Source organism: Orcinus orca, chromosome 5, assembly GCF_937001465.1.
Source record: "Orcinus orca chromosome 5, mOrcOrc1.1, whole genome shotgun sequence".
NCBI classification, from domain to species: Eukaryota; Metazoa; Chordata; class Mammalia; order Artiodactyla; family Delphinidae; genus Orcinus; species Orcinus orca.
This window is the reverse complement of record NC_064563.1, coordinates 140,815,890-140,839,238: the sequence shown is the minus strand read 5'-3', so window position 1 is coordinate 140,839,238 and position 23,349 is coordinate 140,815,890. Positions and strand designations below refer to the sequence as shown.

Sequence of the window (23,349 nt, the reverse complement as noted above, 5' to 3'; positions counted from 1 at the left end):
GTGCACACACACACACACTTGAAGATTCTTGTGCTGTAATATGTCTCACCCTCTGGGTTTCTTCTGATCACTTCCTTTGAAGCCATTTAACTTGTTCCTCTAACCTCTGTATTTTCTGCAAATTGGAAGTGAGTTTTAAAGCTTCATTAATAGAATTTAGCTAAATGACATTTCATCTTTGAAGCTGCTTCTCTTAGGCACGTGGAGCTTTGGGACAGACCCCTGATATTAACAGAAGGACTCATCTCCTCTTTGGAAGTGCCTGGCATTTGCATGAAGGTGGCCCAGGAGTCCAGATCAGCATTTACTGCGACTGACAGATTTTAGTATGTTTTGCGCTGGCCTCTCAGGATGCTGACTCCCCCCAACCCCCTGATGCTCCACCCCAGGAGGAGGCCCCTGGGGCTTTCAGGGTCCAAGAGGAAGTTGCAGCCTCTTGGGAGGGTGGGTAGAGAGCTCTGTACTAGGTTAGATAATATCTCCTGTAGTTCTGCCCTCCCCTGCTTGGGGAGGCAAAGAGAAAAGCCTCTTTGGGTACCCCGTTACTTTCACTGTTGGTAACCCGTCAGTGGCTGGGGATGGTCAACTTGTCTATGAGAGGAGGTGGAGGTCCTGCAGAGGCTGAGAGCGAATTCTCTAGTATCTTAGTACTTTGTCTTCTGTGACTTTTCACCTAGGTTTTTATTTCCCCAGATGAGATAATGAATTTCCTTGAGGGTGGAAATATAAAGTTATAAATTTTCTGTAAAATTCATAGAGGACTAGAGCATCACTAATGAACTCTGGAACTGGAGAGGACTTTTGAGAATTTAGGATATAGTTAGTGTAGGATAGAAATGTACTTATTTCCCTGGATCTTGGTTTCTGAATAGTTTATTTTTATAATATAGGTATATTTAGTTACTTATTGTCTATTGTCTAATAGTTTATATGTTCAGACTATGTTAATCTAGCTTTTATTGGTCATGAATTAGGACGTTCTTATATTACCAAAATGGCATTTTAAGGAAAAGCTACCATCATCTAACATAATGCCAAATTATGACCTTTCCATTTCTTTCTTTATGACACAGGAAATCCGGGATCCTCTTATGCAGTGGCTGGGGAAGCATGTGGATGCTGAAGGAGTAATAAAATCCAGCAAGCTCTCCCTTAAATTCGTTTCATCCTACACGTCTGAAATAGAAATCACCCCATCTGCTATACCTGTGGTGACTGACATAGAGACCTTCTCATCAGAAAATTTTAACTTTGAGATCTACCAACAAAATTTGCAGACAAAGAAACTTGGAAAAGTAATTCTGTTTGCTGAAGTGACAACCACCACAATGAGTCTTCTGGACGGGTAAGTTCTGGCCAGCCTGGCTTCTCAACCTGCTTGGAGGAATCCAGTTATGTTGATCGTTCTCTCTAACCAGAGCTGGGTGAGAGGGATAGAGATTTAGAACGATAACTCTTAATAAAGCGCTAGCAAGATGGGAGTACCCTGTCCTAGAGGAGTTAAAATGTAGGAAAAGAAATTAAAGTTCTTTGGTAAAAGATTTGTGTTTTAAAGAATGGGGGATTTTTGTGCCTTGTGACTCTCTTCCTTTAATCTGGCCTTTCAGAATGTCTTTGGAAAAAAGAACATTAGGAAAAAAGATGTTTAGCAGGTGGCACGGGTGTTCATGTTACCGCTTTACATTTGTGTTGTTATAATCAGTGTTAAGATGTTATAACCAGTTTAAGATGTTTTGCAGGAGCATTAGGATAGCAAATTTGAATGACATGTAAGCTGTGTTAAATTAAATAAATTAGAGCTTTGTACTTTGAAAACCTGTTTTGGTATGTTCCTATCCAATGCATTTTTAAAGCACTCTGTAATCCCATTTGGATGTTCAAGATTTACTCTTATTGCAACTTTTCCTTTTTATTCCTTCTGTTTCATGGACTTTGATTAAAGGTTTAAAAATGGAAAACAGATGAAAGGAATTTTTAAACTCCAAATTAGTCAGTATTAGGTAATACTCTTATGTTGAGATAGATAGTTTAAAAAGGAGGGTTATAGAGGGAGTGACTAAGAAAAGCATCTTCCTTCAACATGGGACTAATATTTAAGGAATGTAAGACTCCACGCCTCAGCCCCCCATTTAGTTTCTAGACACTTTCACCTGCGGGACTGCACAATTAGACAGATACGTAGTTCAACATATGGAACGTGTGGAAGTATTTTGGCTTTTCTTCTTAACAATAATTTCTGGATTTGCTAGTATGTTGATATAAACTGATGAGATCATTTTAGGATTTCATGACTGTCATACTCACAGTCATGGAAATGGCAATTTTAGTGTACGTGTAGGATGTAGGAAAAGCATTAATATTATGGGGGAATTAGCAGAATGAGGAGGTGAAGTAAGAAGGGGAATGTGAGCAATGGTAATGAACAGCTCTTGTTGCCCGAGTTGTTTCGTGTTGTCATAGGTACTTTTTTTTTTTTTCCAGTGTTCCCATCCTCTCCTGCCTCTACTCCCCTCCCCTTGCCAATCCCTTGAATCCCTGTAGAGAAGAAAACACCTGTATTTGTATGGAGCCGTTATTACTTGCTTGTACAAATTCTGTGATAATCTTTTGTTACTGCAGTGAACTATATTATATCGAAAAGGTGACCCATTATAATCATATTTTCCAAATAAAAAATGAGACACAATATTTAACAAAAGGTTTTGGGAGGTGAAATTCAGATGGAAAAACGTTGGCACTTCCAGACCATTTTGGCTGTTTTTGTGGACAACAGTGAAGAATATTTTGTGTTGGGGAAATCTTGAAACTTTGAGATTATTGCTGTTGAGTTTGGGCAGTGTATTATCAGGAGGGCTGTGAGTGCCTTGCTAGGGTGGGTAGACCAAGGCTCCTGTGTAATCATATGGTTGGGTTTCCTTATACCCTGGTGAGGCTGTGTTGTAGGATGGAAAAGAAATGCCGTGTAAATAAGTTTTATTACGCTTGAATATCTGTAAGTTCAGTTTTGATATTGAACTTTTTTTGAAAAATGAAAATTCCACCTTAAGCAACTTGGGTCTGTAAAAGTGTGCTTGAGCTCGACAATAGTGGAGTCGGGAAACTTCTGTAGGGTTAAAGCTTGTTATTTTTACAAAAGAGAAACATTTCAGCTTTTCCAAAGAGCATTTAGGAATCTTTGTTTCTTTTCTTGTCTAGTCTCCAGAGTGTGGATGGTAAAATGGCTTTGATGATTACTGATGAAGCTCTGCTTCGCACAGAGCAGATGTTGAATAAGCAGTCGTCTTTCACCATGACTTATCATAGATGTCCTCTTCCACTGCACACGTGGGTTCCTTCCTAACGCTAAGAGAAAGGTACTCACTGCAGCCTACTGAGTCAGCGAGGCTGGTGAGAGGTTCCTGGGCGGCTGTGGCCTTTTTTACAAGGAACTTGAAGAGGTCACCTTGGTGTCAAAAAGCTCCCAGAATTATCCACAAAGGGGTCATGAGATAGGTAAATGAAACATATTGATTATTATTTTCTAAGAGGAAGAGTGAAGACATTTCTACAGCTAACATTATATTTGATCCTATAAACGAGCTACTCTTACGGAAACAGTATATTGTTGTGGTTATAACAACAATAATAGTAGCTAATAGGTATTGAAAGCTTTTATCTTCCATACACTGCTTTTATGTACTTTATATGTATCGACTAATTTCATACATCACACCAGTGTGTAGAATGCTAGGTAACAGAATGTATTGTATGTGGAATTGTTCCTGTTTCTGATAAACACTGACATTTTGTTTTCAGAGCTTTTCCCTATAATGATACAGCTTCTAACAGACGTGTGCTCTACCTCCCAAGCTACCAAAGGCCAGGCCTCGATTGAATGCTTTGCTGCTGCATGACAGTGTTCATTAGCGGTGAACCTGTGAGACCCATGTCCTTGCCAGCTGCCCCCGCCCAGATCCCCTCTGCATTGTTAGGCCTGTTTCTTGTGATGAGCACAAGATCTAAGCCCTAGCACATCCCATTCAGGTACCAATTTCTAGGTCAGTTGGGGTTAGGTTCAGCTGTGTGAGACAGTGATCCCCCCAATTAAAGTGGCTTAAATAGGACTGAAGTTTTTTACTGTATATGAGATGGACTGAGATGGACAGCCTAGGGCCGAGTGTGGCTCACAGTGTCCAGGACCCAGCTGAGTTGCTCTGTCATCCTCAGCAAGTGGTCCAAGAGGCGACCCACTCATTTATATTCCCTCTCATTGTAGCCCGTAAGCAGAAGGAGAGGGGATAGTAGTGTGTGCCCCCATTCTTTTTTTTTTAATATTTTTTAAAAATTTATTTATTTATTTTTTATTTTTGGCCACATTGGGTCTTCGTTGCTGCACATGGGCTTTCTCTAGTTGTGGCCAGCGCAGGCTACTCTTTGTTGTGGAGCGCTGGCTTCTCACTGCAGTGGCTTCTCTTGTTGTGGAGCACGGGCTCTAGGCACGGGCTTCAGTAGTTGTGGCACGCAGGCTCAGTAGTTGTGGCTCGTGGGCTCTAGAGCACAGGCTCAGTAGTTGTGGCGCACAGGCTTAGTTGCTCCGCCGGTACACTGTCTGGACCAGTGAACTTTACTGTGTTCCATGGTCAGTCCTATAGCTACAGACCCAGGAAGCCATTTGAAACTGTGAGCTGTTGTTGGTGGGGCCTTCCAGACAAGGGGGTGTGGATGGGCCACTGCTCATCCCTCGTCACTCCTGGACAAGCACCTCCAGGTGCCCCCTCTGCCCTGGTTTGGTCAGGAGTGCTGCCCATCTTGTTCAATCTCCTGATGAGTGATAATTGGCCCTCATCTGTGGGGAAGGCGGGAAGGGGGAAAGCTAGACCTTGGAGCACTGGGTTTAGGGTAACTGAGTCATTGTGACAGTTGTGGAATCGTCTTTTATTTGACTGATAGTATCTTTTTTTTTTTCGGTATGCGGGCCTCTCACTGTTGTGGCCTCTCCCGTTGCGGAGCACAGGCTCCGGACGCGCAGGCTCAGCGGCCATGGCTCACGGGCCCAGCCGCTCCACGGCATGTGGGATCTTCCCGGACCGGGGCACGAACCCGCGTCCCCTGCATTGGCAGGCGGACTCTCAACCACTGCGCCACCAGGGAAGCCTGATAGTATCTTTTTTGACGACTTGCACCAAGCCTCTGTTGGGTATGGAAACGACTTATGTGTGAAGCCACGGTGTGTGGTGAGCCAGATGAACACAAACTTGTTTATACTGATTCCCTTTGCATACTTGTACATCCCGACTAAACTGGCCACAGATGGGCTACTTTTTATTTGTAAAGAGTAACTTAGATTCCTTTATTACGGAAGTTTATCTTCTAACCATTGTTTTAAGTCCTTTGATTTTTCAGGCTTAAGTTTGCCTTCATCATACATGGAATAAGCATTTACGGAGTGCCTGCCGTACGCCAGGCACTGTGTTAGGCACTGGAGAGAGAATGATGGGGAGTGTACTGTCCTTGCCTCACAGTGCGTTGGAAGATGCAGATCCCAGTGCACAGTGAGTTCATACAGATCTCTGCACCCTTGGTCTGAGCCTGGTAGTTCGGGCAGAAAGAGAGAAGTAGGCGCAGCAGATAACACGATGCTGGGAGAGAAGCAGACTGATCAGTGAAGTTTTGGGAGCAGTTACTGTGTCAGGCATTGTCCCTAATGCCTAAAGCTCACAGTCTGGTAGGGAAATGCTGGAACTTAAGACTTTATCACCAACTATCTATGTAACCTTGACAGTCTCACCCTCCTGGGCCTTGCTTTTCTTAACTGTGAGACCTGGGCGCTAGACACACCCCAGGCCCTTTGATCAAATGATCCTGGAGTCAGAATCCTATACCCCGCCAAGCCTTTCTGGCTCTCAGTAGCCTCCAGTGCCTTTAGAGGGCTGAAATGGTTTTGTGAACTAGCTTCATGTTAGTTGAGGAAAACTTGCTTTGGAAACAGTTGACTTTCTACAAGGAAAGGGAAAGAAATGGAAACCAATCCCATAAAGTCATTAAAAATATATTAGGGGGAAATTGCACTGGGGAGAATAGCCAGCATCATTTAAGAAAGACGGTATTTTTGTTTCACAATTTGGGGCCAGTCCCAGGTTTTCACCTCTGTGCATACGTGTCTAGTCAGTCCCAAACATCTCTTTCTGCCTTTCTTCCCTTCTGATTCTGCTCCCCTAACTCGCTCTACTGCGCACCCTCCTCCCCAGAAGTTGAGGCCTGAGAGGACAGAAATTGGACTGGAACTAATTTAATGGCTGAGTGACCTCACAGTAGAGAAACAGCCGGATCCTAATAGGGGTCTTTGTCTACATTTCCACCCTGGCTGGTAGCATGCCAGTCAAGAGTCAAGCTGGAGACACAGGTGGAAGCGATTAGACCTGTCATAAGGTTTGAAAAATTGATTCTGGAGGCGGAGTGAGTAGATTGAACTTGACAGTGTTGTCCTAGAGATTCTAAGGGAAAATTCTGTAGTTTAATTTGAAATCCCTTGATTATTCATTAGCTTTCCAGATGGCTTTTGTTGATGTTTTACATATTAATGCCTGTATTGTGTTATTGGTGCACTCTTAATGTGCACATAGGTAATGAGCAAAGAATAAATACATTGATAAGTGTCCCAAATTAATGGGATGTTAGCCTAATTGTGAAATAAAGGGGTTTTAAGAAGTTGATTGCTTTGGAATAATTAGTGTGAGCTTTTTATAGGCCAATTTGGTACTTTTAAAGTGAAAATTATTGGAGAATTTTAAAGAAGCCTTCATTTTAATGCTTACTTCTAAATTAAGGTTTAGAATATAACTCCAGCCTTTGACTCTAGTGGTCATGACTAAAGAGTTATTCTGGCCAGTTCTCTATCAAATGCTTTTTTTTGGTCTCAATTCAACACCTGAATAAGTTAACCTTTCACATGCCAAGCTCCTGGAATTGAATTATAAAATGGCCTATTATTTTCCTGAAATGTCTCCATATTACTTTTTAGTGCTCTAGGATGTTTATTTTTACATTTTTGTAACTAATTTTTTTTAAGTAAGGCAAACATTATGATGCTTGCCGTTTTGTGATGGTTAACAGTGTGTTCTATTAAGATAGCATCTTCATTAGAATTGGACCTTCTTTCTCTCAATGTTGAACAACGTTTAACAACCTGAAAGGTCCCAAGTTTTACGGTACGGACGAGTGAGACTGAATGTGACCATCAAGCTGATGCCGTGCGAGTGATGAAACCCTTCGGGGCACTTGGAGAAGCCACCCAGCCATCGTTCTGGTTCTCCTGTGGTCCGGAACACAGTGGAAACCCTTCCCCTGGAACCATTCTCCAAACTCCCAGCACAGTCTTTTGCATGTTCTCAGTGGTGGGTGACTGTCTTAATCTTTCAAGGGTATACCAGACTTTTAGGTAAAAATAGATCCTATGGTAGGGTATCCATTGTGGGAGGTATTTGTAGAAACTGCGTAGTTCCCCACATTCACTCATTTCACATGACTGAAGATGAAGTATCTTGGTTTGACCTAGGGGCTTAGAGCTTAGGATGGAGTATTGCTGCCCTGGGTTGGAATCCCAGTTCCACCTTTTACTGCATGAATAACCTTGGGCAAATCAGTAACCTTTCAAGCTTCCATTTCCTTATCTGTATGAAGTAGCTGGTAATAGTCTCAGCTTTTTAATTTTCTTTTCTTTTCAAGTTCAGTCACTCTGCTAATTTCTCTTCAGCACCAGCTATGTGCAGGACTCTGCACTAGGCCCTGGCACCCAGTGGGGATACAGTAGATGTGGGACCTTCCCTCCAGAAGCCTGCATTCCACTCCAGGATAGGGTGAGGCTGTACTGAAATACATCTGCAAAGCTCTTAGAGCATAGCTCATATTTATTGATCTCTCTTTATTATTTAAGCTTTAGATACGATTCTTTTTTTCTTTTTGACCTTTTTTGACCAATGCATTCTTGCAGTGGCGGTGCTGTGAGCACCCGTGAAACAGATCAGTGTCAGCTTGGCTCAAGAGCGTGATGTGCGTTTTCTTGGGGTTGAGCTTTTGTTGAAGATTTTGACAATTTTTTCTCATCATACTAGAAGCACAATGGCTCATCACTGGTTATTGTTTTGGGAAAAATGTTTTGTTTGAGTCCAGCTTTTCTTGAAAGATGAGAAAACATAGTTGACTGTCTCTCTGTTTCCCTTAAAATATGTGCAGCCAGTTCTCTTTTTTTTTTAACCAAACTTTCTCTTTATTTAGATCTTAATACTTTATCATTTTCATAGGTAACAAGTGTCAGCTCAAAAGAGCCAAAACTTCAGCAATTTGAATGTAATTATCAGTCCCATGGGTATGCCTTGTGCATTACCCATATCTTCCTCGAGAGCCCTAAACCTTTGTGTCAGTCAGAATGCATGGATTTGATATTGTTTCATTCTCTTGAATTTCCTTAAACATCTCTGATATTTATTACTCTGCAGGAGTGCTTGATTTTATATTTGATATAGTCTAAATGTCTCTGTTATAGTTAAACAGTAATAAAAGACCACAAAAGGTAATGGAAGGTAAAGCAAGGTCTGTGGCTAGAAAAGGCAGTCAATAAAGATGGTGACAGGCAAGTTTCTTTTCCTCAGTCTAGATTTATCTTAGGGAGAAAGCCAAGACTATTAACTATAGTTTAGAAGGGAGTTGAGTCTTCTGATGGGTGGGGTGTTTTCTGCTGCAGTTGTAGAGTGCAAAGGAGTTATTTCTTAGCCACAGGGCCATTTAAATGACGTTGGGGTACCCAGAGTGAGCTTCTTAGAAATATGCCTTACACTGGGCGGGCCAGCATGGGCTGCTGACAGCAGCACAGGCCTTGGCTACTGGCCTGGACGAATTTCGTGACTGCTCATCTTAAAATGTATAAACTGTAGTGATGCCTATTCAGGGGTGCCACTCATGTCGCGGGGGTCAAAGGGAATAGGGAAGTGTAAAGCCTGTCGAACAGCTTCTGACATGGACTGGGTGGGTGGTCAGCAAGTGCTGGTTTAATCTCCCCTTTGCCTACCGACTAAGATGGGCGCTTTTCCCATATGGAGACTGCTGATGGCCACCTGTTTGGAAATAGCAAAAATGAAGACTGAGAATATGTTCCAAGGTTCTAACGCAGCAAGAAATGTACGACAAGAAAACAGCATTGTAAAAACTTGGTTAGATGACAATATGGCTAGACCTTGAGGACATTATGCTAAGTGAGGTCAGTCAGACAGAGGAATACAAGTACTGTATGATATCACTTATATGTGGAATCTAAAAAAGCCAAACTCATAAGAACAGAGAGTAAAGTGGTGGTTACCAGGAGCGGGAGGGTGGGGGGCTATAGAGTGGATGTTTCTTAAGGATATAGACTTGCACCGAGTAGAGATCTAACGCACAGTATAGTGGATGTAGACAACAATATTGTATTATAATCATTAAACTTTCAAGAGACCAGAACCTAATTATTCCAATCGCTAAAAAGAAATGATAATTAGGTAACATGATAGAGGTGCTAATAATTGCTACAATGGCAGTGATACTACAATATATAAATGTGTCAAATTAACATGTACACCTTGATTTTACACAGTGTTATGTCTCAAATATACATCAATTAAAAATTAAACACTTTGCTAAACACGGAAAAAACCCCAAAACTCAGTTTATGAATTAACATTAATTTATATGTGGAAAAAAATTTAAGTATTATTAGAATTTAGTGTTCCAGATAATTCAAGCCTGCCTGCTCACTGGTATACATGTGGTGAGAAGATGGAGGCTGAGCTCTGGGTTAAAAAATGTATCTTGGTTAAAAACCTGTAAATGTGTTAGACAATCAAGCAGCTATTTCTTGCCCCTATTCAGCATCCCGCTCCCCTATTACCATTTCTCCCCTGACTTTGCTTTGTGATTTACTTAGAAAACCTTCTGTTTTTCTTTCAAATAAAACACTTACCTGTTTTCGAGGTGAGGGTTGATTTGCGTTCATCTGCTCCTTTAAAATCTTTTGCACACCTACCATTTGGCCAGACATACTTGAAGCTCTGAAATACCCTTGTTTTTGCTTTTTTTGTTTTGGGTAGAAGCATGTTCTGTTTCTGCATGAGGGGTATTCCATCACGTTGAGATCCCAAACACCACATTTTTTCTGCATTGCACAGGGAGTCATTCATCATTTTCATTTTTTGTTTGGCTCTGCCACAAGAGTATTCAAATTAGTGAGAAGGAAAGTGATGAAGTCATCGCCTGGCAGGGAAGTATTTCCTTGAGATGTGGGAAGGGTAGGGGAGACAAGAGAAGGGGAAGGAATTATGGTGAGGTCTGCACCTACCTTTTTCCAGAGGTCACCTGGATGCTAATGTAGTTTTCACAGTTTAAAATTGGATAATATGAGTATATAGAATTTACTTAAAAATGAAACTACACAGTAGGGTGGCAGTGTCAACAACCCTGGAAACTTAGTCTGTAACTTTATCTCTGTCATTTTGACGCACCAGCTTTGTGACGTTGGGTGGAGCACTGAACCTCTCTGGGCCCCTGTAAAGTGGGAGGGTTGTACTAGATCCATGGCTTAATTTTCTTTTCAAAGCAATAAAGCCCCTTTCAAATGAAATACCCTGCTGTGCAAATGGGGCTGGGGAGCCTAGGTTCCTCAGGGCATGGGTGTCAAGACCACTGGCCAAAGTCCTTAGAACGAACACTCAGGCCCAGCTGACTGGGGAGAGTTATATCTTTTATTTTTCTTAATAGGCATATGCTTTATTTTTTATTTCTTTAATTTTTATTGGAGTATAGTTGCTTTACAATGTTGAGTTAGTTCCTACTGTACAACAAAGTGAATTAGCTATACGGATACATATATCCCCTCTTTTGTGGATTTCCTTCCCATTTAGGTCACCACAGTGCATTGAGTAGAGTTCCTTGTGCGATACAGTAGGTTCTCATTAGTTATCTATTTTATACATAGTATCACTAGTGTATATATGTCAATCCCAATCTCCCAATTCATCCCCCTGCCCCCCCTTCCCCCTGGTATCCATTCGTTTGTTCTCTGTGTCTGGAGTTATATCTTAATGGCAGGCTGACTGGTTGGTCTTCTTATACCCTGCCTCATTCCCAAAGGATTTAAGGCAGTGGGGACTTGAGTTTATCTCTCATGAGATAAGTTCTTTATGCTTTCTGTAGGAGTACCGTGCAGTCAAATGGATTACACCATGTTTCTTTGGTTGTTAGGTGTCACGTCAAAGTATATGTGTATTATTCATAAAACTCAGCATCATTCAGAATTTCAAGACTTCTCCAGACTAATAATTGTGGTGACTGAGTAACTGTGGTTCCCTTCTGGAACCCAGAGAAACCTGGATGGGTTCCATACGCTTGTTAAACTAAGCAGCTTTTGTCTTCGGGGTGGGGGGTGGTGATCATCCAGGTGGTTATTCAAGTGTCTCCAATTAGAGATGAGCAGCATTTGAGAGGAAAAATCTCTGCTGGGATTGCTTCCATTTCAAACACCTAGAATCTAAGAGCCAGATGACACCATGGAGTGAAGAACTCAGCTGTGATGAATGCCCCTCTGTTCACCAAAGCCTTAGGTGTGCTTGGGGAGGTGCAGTGGATGGAGCGGCAGTGGTGGGCCTGGCAGAGGAGGAGTTGGACAGGTATGTAGTTGTCCCGGATGAGGTCTTGGCCAACATTAGATTTTGAAGTTTCTTGAAAGCTTGCTTGGCTCATTAATAGAGGGAGTGTAGAATCTGCCCTGGAAGGGAAGTATGGGCCACCTTTGCTTGAACGACGGTGGGGGGTCTGAGGTGGAGGATTTATACAAGCTGTGGCTTTCTCCCAGCTTTCCTGGAGTTTTAAATTTGTAATCTTTAGTGCCCATCCTACTTCTGAAAATATGTTACGGCACCTTCTCGTTTTAGAATTTAAACAAAATGAAATGTAATTTGATTTTTGACATTCTGTGTTATTTGTGGAGGTAATACAAGAAACCTGGATGTTGCCAACCAGGCTTGTGAATGTAGTATGTAGAGCTTGTCTTACAGGAAATTGGTTTTCGTTTAGAAGCTCAATTAAAATGCCCCCTGTAGTTCTTAGTTCACGTTTTGTTTGTTCCTCTGTTCCCTTGCCTTGTCTTCTCTTCTCTTCTTTTTGATGCAAAGCATAAGTACCTCCCAAGTGTTTAAGGTCCTTAGAGATCTTCTTGGAGCACTCCCTCCAGGTCCTTGTAAGATTATAGGCAGTTTCACTTTTTTACTGTGGCACCTGGAAAACTGCCATGAAACAGAAAAACATTTTCCATTATTGTCATAATTGGGATAGAATGAAGATTTGACACCACCTAAGCCCGAAATCAGACCAAGAGTGTATCACAAAACTCTTAGATCTGGGAGGTGCCTGAAAGGCCAGTCTCTCCTTCCTGCCCGAAGGCCCTCTTCAGGTATGTCTGAGCACCCTGATGGTGAGCAAATTGCTCCCGTTCATTTCAGTTAATGAATATGTGTTGGTCTCTTATAACTTGAGGCAGCTCATCCCAGTCATCATAGGATAGTGCTGTCTCCCAGGAAGGGTCCTTTTAAACCCATCTTATTACAAACAAAAAGGAAGTCTGGCCATGGATCCAGATAGAGCAAACTTACATTTCTCCCAGATGATAGTTAAGATATTTGTTAATTAGTTAAGATAGTTTAAGATATTTATAGATAGCTATTATGGTCTTCCTTATTTCCATGCCATCTTTTTTCTAAGCATCTTCAGTAATAAACATTTCTTTATATCTCCATGGTGGAGATCAAAATTTTAGGTTTGAAGGACCAGAAACCTTGATAGAAAGCCAGTCACGATGCATAAAACTACTCAAATTTATTTTTCTCAAAATATTTTTCAACTATAAAAGAATTCTTTTTCATTATAGAAAACTTAGAAATATAATAACTTATAATAAGGAGATGAAAATTATCTATAACCTCACCACCTATAAGAGATCATATTAGGACTTCCCTGGTGGCGCAGTGGTTAAGAATCCGCCTGCCAATGCAGGGGACATGGGTTCAATCCCTGGTCCGGGAAGATCCCACATGCCGCGGAGCAACTAAGCCTGTGTGCCACAACTACTGAGCCTGCTCTCTAGAGCCTGTGAGCCACAACTACTGAGCTCACGTGCCACAACTACTGAAGCCCACGTGCCTGGAGCCTGTGCTCCGAAACAGGAGAAGCCATTGCAATGAGAAGCCCGTGCACTGCCATGAAGAGTAGCCCCCGCTCGCTGCAACTAGAGAAAGCCCATGCGCAAAAATGAAGACCCAATGTAGACATAAATAAATAAATTCATTTAAAAGAAGAGATCATATTAATCTTTTGCTGTATTTCATACTAGTCTTTTATCCTCCTACACACATATGTAAAATCGTGATTATATTGTATATGAAATAAGCATTTCTCATTCAATCAAATGGTTTGCTGAAAACATGTCTTTCACTGGGTGCATATAGTTTGACCGTAATTTATTTAATCAATCTCCTATGAATGCATTCCTGTTATTTCCAGTGTTTTCCTATTATAAATAATAAGCATATTTCTTTTTGAGCCAACAGTTCTGTATAAATCTTTAGTGATTCCATTACAATATTTCTTTTCTAGAAGAAAATTGGAAAAAATTGGAAAATTGAACAGGATGAGGCTAATAATATTTCTTGTTATTTATAGTATTTCATTATGTTATATAATTATTTTACATTTATTTCATCTTTGTCCACAGAGATGTTGTAATAATACCTAACATTAATATGGCATTTACTACATGGCAGGTACTGTGCATTTTTCCTATTCAGTCCTTACCAAAACCCTATGAGATACATATGTTATAGTTTCCATTTTAAGAGATGAGGGAGCTATTGCTTAGACAATTTAAATGGCTTGGCCAGAGCCACAAAAAGTGTTAAATGGCAGAAGCAGCATTTAAAAGATTTGTCTCAAGAGCCTTAAGTCTTAGCCCCAAATACTATACCTCCAACGGATGCTGCTGAAATCCTAATATACTAGATCCCCCATACTTCTAACATCTACGTATATACTAATGGTGTTAAAAAAAGAAATCAGACTGGCTGACATGTCTAATTCTTAGTGATTTTCTAAGAAAAGTTGTAAATGAGATGTACGGTGGAAAGTGCTGTAATAGGAGTCTTAAGTTCAAGTTCTTGAGCTTACTAGTGAGACCACTTACTTAACTTGGTTGTTCCTCTGTACTATTAAAATATGGGCAATAATACCTGTATGAATGAGTTGTGATCTGGATTAAATTAAATGGTATATATGAAAATGCCAGTGTAGTTCCTTACTATACTGGTGTCAATAGTAGTAATATGTGCTCAACAATACTAATTTCCGTATTTCCTTGAATTTCATCTGGTATATAGGTCATCTCTCATTAGTACAGTTTCCTTTGAAAATTAGACTGGCATGTCTCTTTTAGGTTTTGTCTAGTTTGCAATAACCCATCAAAGATTGCCATAATAAATTTAATTATATATTCCCCATGTTCTCAGTTTCTCTGAACTTGAAAATAGAACAGTAATAATTATCCAATTTGAAGAAGAGAGAAAAAGATTGAAAAAAAATAAGCTGAGCCTCAGGAACCTGACAGAATGGGGCAGAAAAAAATATTTGAGGAAATAATGGCTAAATGATCCCCCAATTTGGTGAAAGACATTATAAATTGACAGGTTCAGGAAGTTCAGCAAACCCCAAGGAGGATAAATATGATGAAAATAGACCTATTTACATCATTAGACAAACCACTAAAGGCCAAAGATAAAGGGAACATACTGAAAGCAATCTGAGGAAAATGACACTTTACATTCAGAGGAACAATAATTTGAGGGTTCATGGATTTCTCTTTAGAAATTATGGATACCAGAAGAGAGTGGAACAATGTTTTTAAAGGGCACAAAGGAAAAAAACCCTGTCAACCCAGAGTTCTGTACCCAGCAAAAATATGCTTCAACAAAGAAGGCAAAATACATTTTCAGATAAAAGAATGCTAATACAATTTGTAATAGTGAAGATCTGCTGGAAAGAAATGCCAAAGGGCGGGCGTTCCAGACAGTGAAGGGAAATACAGCAAATGGAATGTTGTACCTTCAGGAAGGAATGAAGTGGCAAATATCTGAATAAATTTAAAATACTTTTTTATACTTAATTTCTTTAAAATATATATGACTGTTTAAAGTAGAAATTATAACATCACCCTGCATAATCTTGTGTTATATTGATGTCATAATATGACAAGTCTAGCATAAAGGACAGGGAGGGGTGGTAAATGGACCTATGTAATTGCAACATTACTGCATCTAACGTGAAATAGTATAATACAGGGGTCCCCGTCCCGTCTTAGGAACTGGGCTGCACAGGAGGAGGGGAGCAGCAGGTGAGCGAGCGAAGCTTCATCTGCTGCTCCCCATCGCTCACATCACCGCCCGAACCATCCCCCACCCCCGCCCCCTGTCCATGCAAAAATTGTCTTCCACGAAACCAGTCCCTGGTGCCAAAAAGGTTGGGGACCACTGGCATAATATATACTTGGCAGATACATAAATTAAGCACATATATTTTAATCTTTAGAATAACCACTAAAAACATGGCAAAGAGTTATATTTAAGAAGCCAATAGATAAATTATCCAAATAATCTAAAAGAAGGCAGCAAAAAAGAAGAAAGAAAAAGGAATAGAGAAACAAAAAAATAGAAGGGAAAAAACAAAAATGTACAAAATGGTAGACCATCATTAAATGGTAATGGACTAAGTTAGAATGGATTTTAAAGGAAAAAGCAAGACCTGAGTATATGTTCTCTTTAAGAAACACTTTAATTATAAAGACAGGTTAAAAGTAAAAGGATAGGAAAAGATATAGCATGCCAACACTAAGGTTATGAAGGCTGGAGTGACTTCATTAATTTCCAATAAAACAGACTTCAAGACAGAATTAGGAAAGCTAAAGAGGGATATTTCTTTTTTTTTTAAATTAAATTAAATTTTTTTATACAGCAGGTTCTTATTAGTTATCTGTTTTATACATATTAGTGTATGTATGTCAGTCTCAATCTCCCAATTCATCTCTCCCCCTTCTCCCCCCCACCGCTTTCCCCCCTTGGTGTCCATATGTTTATTCTCTACATCTGTGTCTCTCTTTCTGCCTTGCAAACCAGTTCATCTGTACCATTTTTCTAGATTACACATATATGTGTTAATATATGATTTTTGTTTTTCTCTTTCTGGCTTACTTCACTCTGTATGACAGTCTAGGTCCATCCACGTCTCTACAAATGACTGAATTTCGTTCCTTTTTATGGCTGAGTAATATTCCATCATATATATATACACCACATCTTCTTTATCCATTTGTCTGTCGATGGGCATTTAGGTTACTTCCATGACCTGGCTATTGTAAATAGTGCTGCTGCAATAAACATTGGGGTGCATGTGTCTTTTTGAATTATGGTTTTCTCTGGGTATATGCCCAGGCGTGGGATTGCTGGGTCATATGGTAATTCTATTTTTAGTTTTTTAAGGAACCTCCATACTGTTCTCCATAGAGGCTGTATCAAATTACATTCCCATCAACAGTGCAAGAGGGTTCCCTTTTCTCCGCACTCTCTCCAGCATTTGTTGTTTGTAGATTTTCTGATGATGCCCATTCTAACCGGTGTGAGGTGATACCTCATGGTAGTTTTGATTTGCATTTCTCTAATAATTAGTGATGTTGAGCAGCTTTTCACGTGCTTCTTGGCTATCTGTATGTCTTCTTTGGAGAAATGTCTATTTAGGTCTTCTGCCCATTTTTTGATTGGGGTGTTTGTTTTTTAAATATTGAGCTGCATGAGCTGTTTATATATTTTAGAGATTAATCCTTTGTCCGTTGATTCGTTTGCAAATATTTTCTCCCATTCTGAGGGTTGTCTTTTTGTCTTGTTTATAGTTTCCTTTGCTGTGCAAAAGCTTTTAAGTTTCATTAGGTCCCATTTGTTTATGTTTGTTTTTATTTCAGCTACTCCAGGAGGTGGGTCAAAAAAGATCTTGCTGTGATTTATGTCAAAGAGTATTCTTCCTATGTTTTCCTCTAAGAGTTTTATAGTGTCTGGTCTTATATTTAGGTCTTTAATCCATTTTGAGTTTATTTTTGTGTATGGAGTTTGGGAGTGTTCTAATTTCATTCTTTTACATTAGCTGTCCAGTTTTCCCAGTGCCACTTATTGAAAGAGGCTGTCTTTTCTCCATTGCATATCCTCTCTTCCTTGTCATAGATGAGGTGACCAAAGGTCATGGGTTTATCTCTGGGCTTTCTATCCTGTTCCATTGATCTATATATCTGTTTTTGTGCCAGTACCATATTGTCTTGATTACTGTAGCTTTGTAGTATAGTCTGAAGTCAGGGAGCCTGATTCCTACAGCTCCGTTTTTTTTTTTTTTTTTTTTCCATCAAGATTGCTTTGGCCATTCGGGGTCCTTTGTGTCTCCATACAAATATTAAGATTTTTTGTTCTAGTTCTGTAAAAATTGCCATTGGTAGTTTGATAGGGATTGCATTGAATCTGTAGATTGCTTTGGGTAGTATAGTCATTTTCACAATAAGGAGTCTTCCAAACCAAGAACATGGTGTATCTCTCCGTCTGTTTGGTTCACCTTTGATTCTTTCATCAGTGTCTTATAGTTTTCTCACCATGCACTATAAAGAGGGATCTTTCATAATGATAAAACGGTCAAGTCATTGACTAGACATAACAGTGTGTGTTTACCTAATAAGAGCTTCAAAATACATGGAGCAAAAATTGACAGAGTTAAAAGAGAAAAATAGACAAGTCCACAGTCATAGTTGAGAAATTTAACATCACTTTTAACAGGTGATGGAACAGCTAAGCAAAAATCATGAAAGACAAAAAGGATCTGAATAACACTCTACCACTTGCACCTAATTGATGTATAGAACACTATACCTAGTTGAATGCATGTTCTTTTCAGGTTCATATTCACCTAGGGAGACTGTGTGCTGGGACATAAAACAAGCCTCTGTAAAAATAAAGTGAAATCACATAGAGTATATTCTCTATCCACAACAGAATTAAATTAGAAATTAGTAACAAAAAGTGTATCTAGGAAGATCACAAATATTTCAAAATTAAAGAACACACATCTAAATAATCTATGGGTCAAGGAAGAAATCACAAGAGAAATTAGAAAGTATTTTGAGATTAAGGAAAATCTCAATAAATTAAGATACCATGGTCATGTATCAGAAGTTGTTAAGGTTCCAGTTTGCTTTAAATTGATTTATGAATTCAGTGCAAATTTAAGAAAAATCACAGCAGTAGTATTAGTAGAAATGTATGAACTCCTTATAAAATTTACATATAAGAGTTCTACAATTGAAAATAACTTTGAACAAGAACAAAGTTGAAGGACTTCCCTGGTGGTGTAGTGGTTAAGAATCCGCCTGTCAATGCAGGGGATATGGGTTCAATCCCTGGTCTGAGAAGATCCCACATGCCGTGGGACAACTAAGCCTGTGTGCCACAACTACTGAGTCTGCGCTCTAGAGCCCACGAGCTACAACTACTGAACCCACGTGCCACAACTACTGAAGTTCGTGCGCCTAGAGCCCGTGCTCCACAACAAGAGAAGTCACTGTAGTGAGAAGCCCATGCACAGCAACGAAGAGTAGCCCCTGCTTGCTGCAACTAGAGGAAGTCCACAAGAAGCAATGAAGACCCAACACAGCCAAAAAATTGAAAAAAAAACAAAGTTGAAGTCACATTATCTGACTTTTAAAATTTGCTGTAAATCTGTGATAAGCAAAGCTGGGTGGTATTGGCATTAATAAAAATAATAGATCAGTAGAACAGAATACGCCAGGAATAGACCTGCCCTTAATTGGCCGTTTGATTTTTGACACAGATGTCAAAGCAGTCCAATGGAGAATGGAAAGTCTTTTCAAGAAACAGTGCTGGCATAATTAGATATAAGCTCATATAGGAAAATAAATGAGTCTTGATCCCTACCTTACATCATACATGAAAATTGGCTTGAGATGGATCATAGACCTTAATACAAAGCAAAAATTATAAAGCTTGTAAAGGAAAATAGAAATCTTCATGACCTGGGAGTGGTCAGAGGTTTCAAACATTGGTTAGAGAATGCAGTAACCATAGAAGAAAAAAATGGACAAATTAGTCTTCACAAAAATGAAAGTATTCTGCTCATCAGAAGATACTGATTAAAAATGAATAGACAAGTCACACTGGGAGATAATATTTTCAAAACATATATCTTACAAAATCTGATATATGTAATATATAAAGAACTTCTGCAACTCAATAATAAAATGACAAACAGCCCAATTAAAATATTTCAACAACACTTCACAAAATAAGAATGCCAGCAGCCAAATAAGCACATGAAAAGATCCTCGACATTTTCTGTCTTCAGAAAAATGCAAATTAAAATCACGAGATATGCATACCCACCAGAGTAGCTAAGAATGAAAAGGTTAACCACACCAAATAATGGCAAGGCTGTGGAATAACTCAGAATTCCCAAACATCACATCACTGGTGAGAATGTAAAATGGTATGACCACTTTGACGAAACGGTATGTCAGTTTGTTTTCTAAAAGCAAACATGTACTTTTCCTTCTGACCCAACAGTCCTACTCCTAGTTATTTGCTTAAATGAAAATATGTGTCTACACAAAGACTTGTACATCATTATTCACAGCAGCTTTATTTGTAATAGCTAAAAATCTGGAAACAACCCAAAAGTCCATCAACAGATGAATGGATAGGATACACTGTAGCAGATTCATACAATTGAATACCACTACACAACAAAAAAGAACAGACTACTGATACGTGCATCAACTTGCACGAATTTCAGAAGTTTTATGCGTAGTAAAGGAACCCTTCCACAAAATAGTACCTGCTGTGTGTCTGTGTGTTATGAAGTTCTAGAACAGGCAAGTTTAATACCTCGTGGGAGGAAATCAGGAGAGTGAGTGTCTCTGGCGGGGTAGGGGTGGAAATCAACTGGGAAAAGCCCTGGGCAGCCCCGTGAGTGATGGTAGTGTTTCTTATTTTACCAAAACGGGTAAAACAGGTGTAGACATTTGTCAAACCCCAGCAGATCTTATAATAAACACCACTCCAGGTAAATTTTATATAAAAACTAAAATATAGAGCTCTAGTTCAATGCTGGCTTAAGTATCAACAGGGAATATCTGCAGTTCATGTTGAAATGCATAAAGTAATAAGTGGGTGGATAGAATATTAATGGTAGAATCTAGCTGATGTGTATATGAGCGTTGACTCTAAAATTTTATCCTTGCTATAATGTATCAGTATTTTTCAAATTTTTAATTTCAGTGTAGTCGATTTACAATGTCGTGTTAGTTTCTGCTCTACAGTAAAGTGAATCAACCATACATATACATATATCCACTCTCTTCTAAATTCCATTCCCATATAGGTCATTACAGAGCACAGAATAGAGTTCCCTGTGCTATACAGTAGGTTCTTATTAGTTATCTTTTATATACAGTAGCATGTATGTGTCAATCTAGGCTCCCAATTTATCATCCCCCCCTTCCCTCTTGGTAACCATAAGTTTGTTTTCTACATCTGTGACTCAATTTCTGTTTTGTAAATAGGTTCACTTGTACCATTTTTTTAGATTCCACATATAAGCGATATCATACGATATTTGTCTTTCTCTGTCTGACTTTCTTCACTCAGTATGACAATCTCTAGGTCCATCCATGTTGCTGCAGATGGCATTATTAATATTCCACGGTATATATGTACGACATGTTTTTTTTTAACTTTTTATTTTATATTGGACTATAGTTGATTAACAATGTTGTGTTAGTTTCAGGTGTACAGCAAAGTGATTTCAGTTATACATGTCTCCATTCTTTTTCAAATTATTTTCCCATTTAGGTTTTTACATAATATTGAGCAGATTCCCTGTGCTGTACAGTAGGTCCTGGTTGGTTATCCGTTTTAAATATAGCAGTGTGTACATGTCTATCCCAAACTCCCTAACTATCCCCCCCCACCCATTCCCCTGGTAACCGTAAATTCCTCGTCTAAATCTGTGAGTCTGTTTTGTAAATAAGTTCATTTGTATCCTTTTTTTATGATTCTGCATATAAGTGATATCATACGATATTTCTCCTTCTTTGTCTGACTTACCTCACTCAGTATGACAATTTCTAGGTCCATCCATGTTGCTGCAAATGGCATTATTTCATTCTTTTTAATAGCTGGGTAATATTCCATTGTATATATGTACCACATCTTCTTTATCCATTCCTCCGTCGATGGACATTTAGGTTGCTTCCATGTCCTGGCTATTGTAAATAGTGCTGCAGTGAAATTGGGGTATATGTGTCCTTTCGAATTATGGTTTTCTCCAGATATATGCCCAGGAGTGGGATTGCTGGATCATATGGTAGCTCTATTTTTAGTTTTTTAAGGAACCTCCATACTGTTCTCCATAGCTGCTGTACCAATTTACATTCCCACCAGCAGTGTAGGAGGGTTCCCCTTTCTCCACACCCTCTCCAGGGTAGATTTTTTTTTTTATTGGAGTATAATTGCTTTACAATATTGTGTTATTTTCTGCTATACAATGAAGTGAATCAGCTATATGTGATAAGTAAATCAGGATACGTATATCCTCTCCCTCTTGGACCGCCCCGCCCCCATCCCAGCCATCTAGGTCATCGCAGAGCACCAAGCTGAGCTTCCTGTGCTTTCTAGCATGTTCCCACTAGCTAGCTATTTCACACATGGTAGTGTATATATGTCTATCCTGATCTCCCAGTTCGTCCCACCCTCCCCTTCCCTCCTGTGTCCACATATCTGTTCTCTGTGTCTGCGTCTCTATTCCTGGCCTGGAAGTAGGTTCATTTGTACCATGTTTCTAGATTCCACATATATGCGTTAATATACGGTATTTGTTTTACTCTTTCTGGCTTACTTCACTCTGCATGACAGACTTTAGGTCCATCCACATCTCTACAAATGACCCCATTTCATTCCTTTTCATGGCTGAGTAATAGTCCATTGTGTATATGTGCCACATCTTCTTTATCCATTCATCTGTGGTTGGACGTTTAGGTTTCTGATGTTGGCTATTGTGATTGGTGTGAGGTGATACCTCATTGCAGCTTTTTTTTTTCTTAATTTTTTAATGGGCTATAGGAGATGTGTTGGGAACTCATTGTAGTTTTGATGTGTATTTCTCTGATAATTAGTGTTGTTGAACATCTTTTCATGTACCTCTTGGCCATCTGTATGTCTTCTTTGGAGAAATGTCTGTTCAGATCTTCTGCCCTTTTTTAAAAAAAATAAATTTATTGTTTGTTTATTTTTGGCTGGGTTGGGGCTTCATTGCTGAGCGGGGGCTATTCTTCATTGCAGTGCTCAGGCTCTCATTGTGGTGGCTTCTCTTTGTTGCAGAGCACAGGCTCTAGGCGCGCAGCTTCAGTAGTTTTGGCACACTGGCTCAGCAGTATGGCTCGTGGACTTTAGAGCACAGGCTCAGTAGTTGTGGTGCTTGGGCTTACTTGCTCCCCGGCATGTGGGATCTTCCTGGACCAGGGCTCGAATCTGTGTCCCCTGCACTGGCAGGCGGATTCTTAACCACTGCACCACCAGCGTAGTCCCTTTTGCCCATTTTTTGATTGGGTTGTTTTTTTGATATTCAGCTGCATGAGCTGTTATCAATATTTTTATAAGTAAATTACTGTGGAAGATTTTTAAAAACATCCATGATGTTTTATGAATTTAAATTCATAAAAACTGGGTTTATGTAACCTCTTGGTATCCCCAATTGTATGTCAAGCCCGCCTCATAAAAGGAAATATGTGTTTTCCTACATTCATACATTTTTCTTTGTCTTCTTTCTTCTACTTAAATCCACAAAAATTTCCCCCTTGAACAAAATAGCTTAAGGTATATGAAATGTATGCAATTAAAATTGAAGTGTTACTTTTTGTGACTAGCTGGATTATTTACTCCTTTGGTATTGGGTATTCTCAGTACTAAAATGTAAAACAAAAATCACAGTCTGTATTCTCATTTTCTGAAATCCCAGTGGTCTAATTTCTTTCTATTTATGCCCCTAGTGAAAATATTTTAAAAATCTTAATTTGTCTGCACATAAAGTTTTCATTTCTCACACCTCCTATCACCCAGCCTGCTGTCATGGCCGTTCTGAGTGTGTGCGGAATAGGCGGCTCCCTGCTGAGCACGCTGGGAGTCTCAGGCTTGCCGTCAAGTGTTT

General features: G+C 39.5%; 1 protein-coding gene across 4 annotated transcripts in view; it reads left to right on the top strand.

Moving 5' to 3' along the window:
• HLCS (holocarboxylase synthetase) overlaps positions 1-23,349 on the top strand; it is a 196,604-nt gene that overhangs the window by 56,053 nt on the left and 117,202 nt on the right. For 3 of the 4 annotated variants that reach the window (XM_033418265.2, XM_033418266.2, XM_049710610.1), the window contains exon 6: positions 1,074-1,345. In XM_033418265.2, the coding sequence (XP_033274156.1) occupies positions 1,074-1,345 (272 nt within the window). Of the gene's footprint in view, positions 1-1,073; positions 1,346-2,481; positions 4,574-23,349 lie in introns of those variants that run through there. The other variant, XM_033418267.2, reaches the window with a different exon arrangement.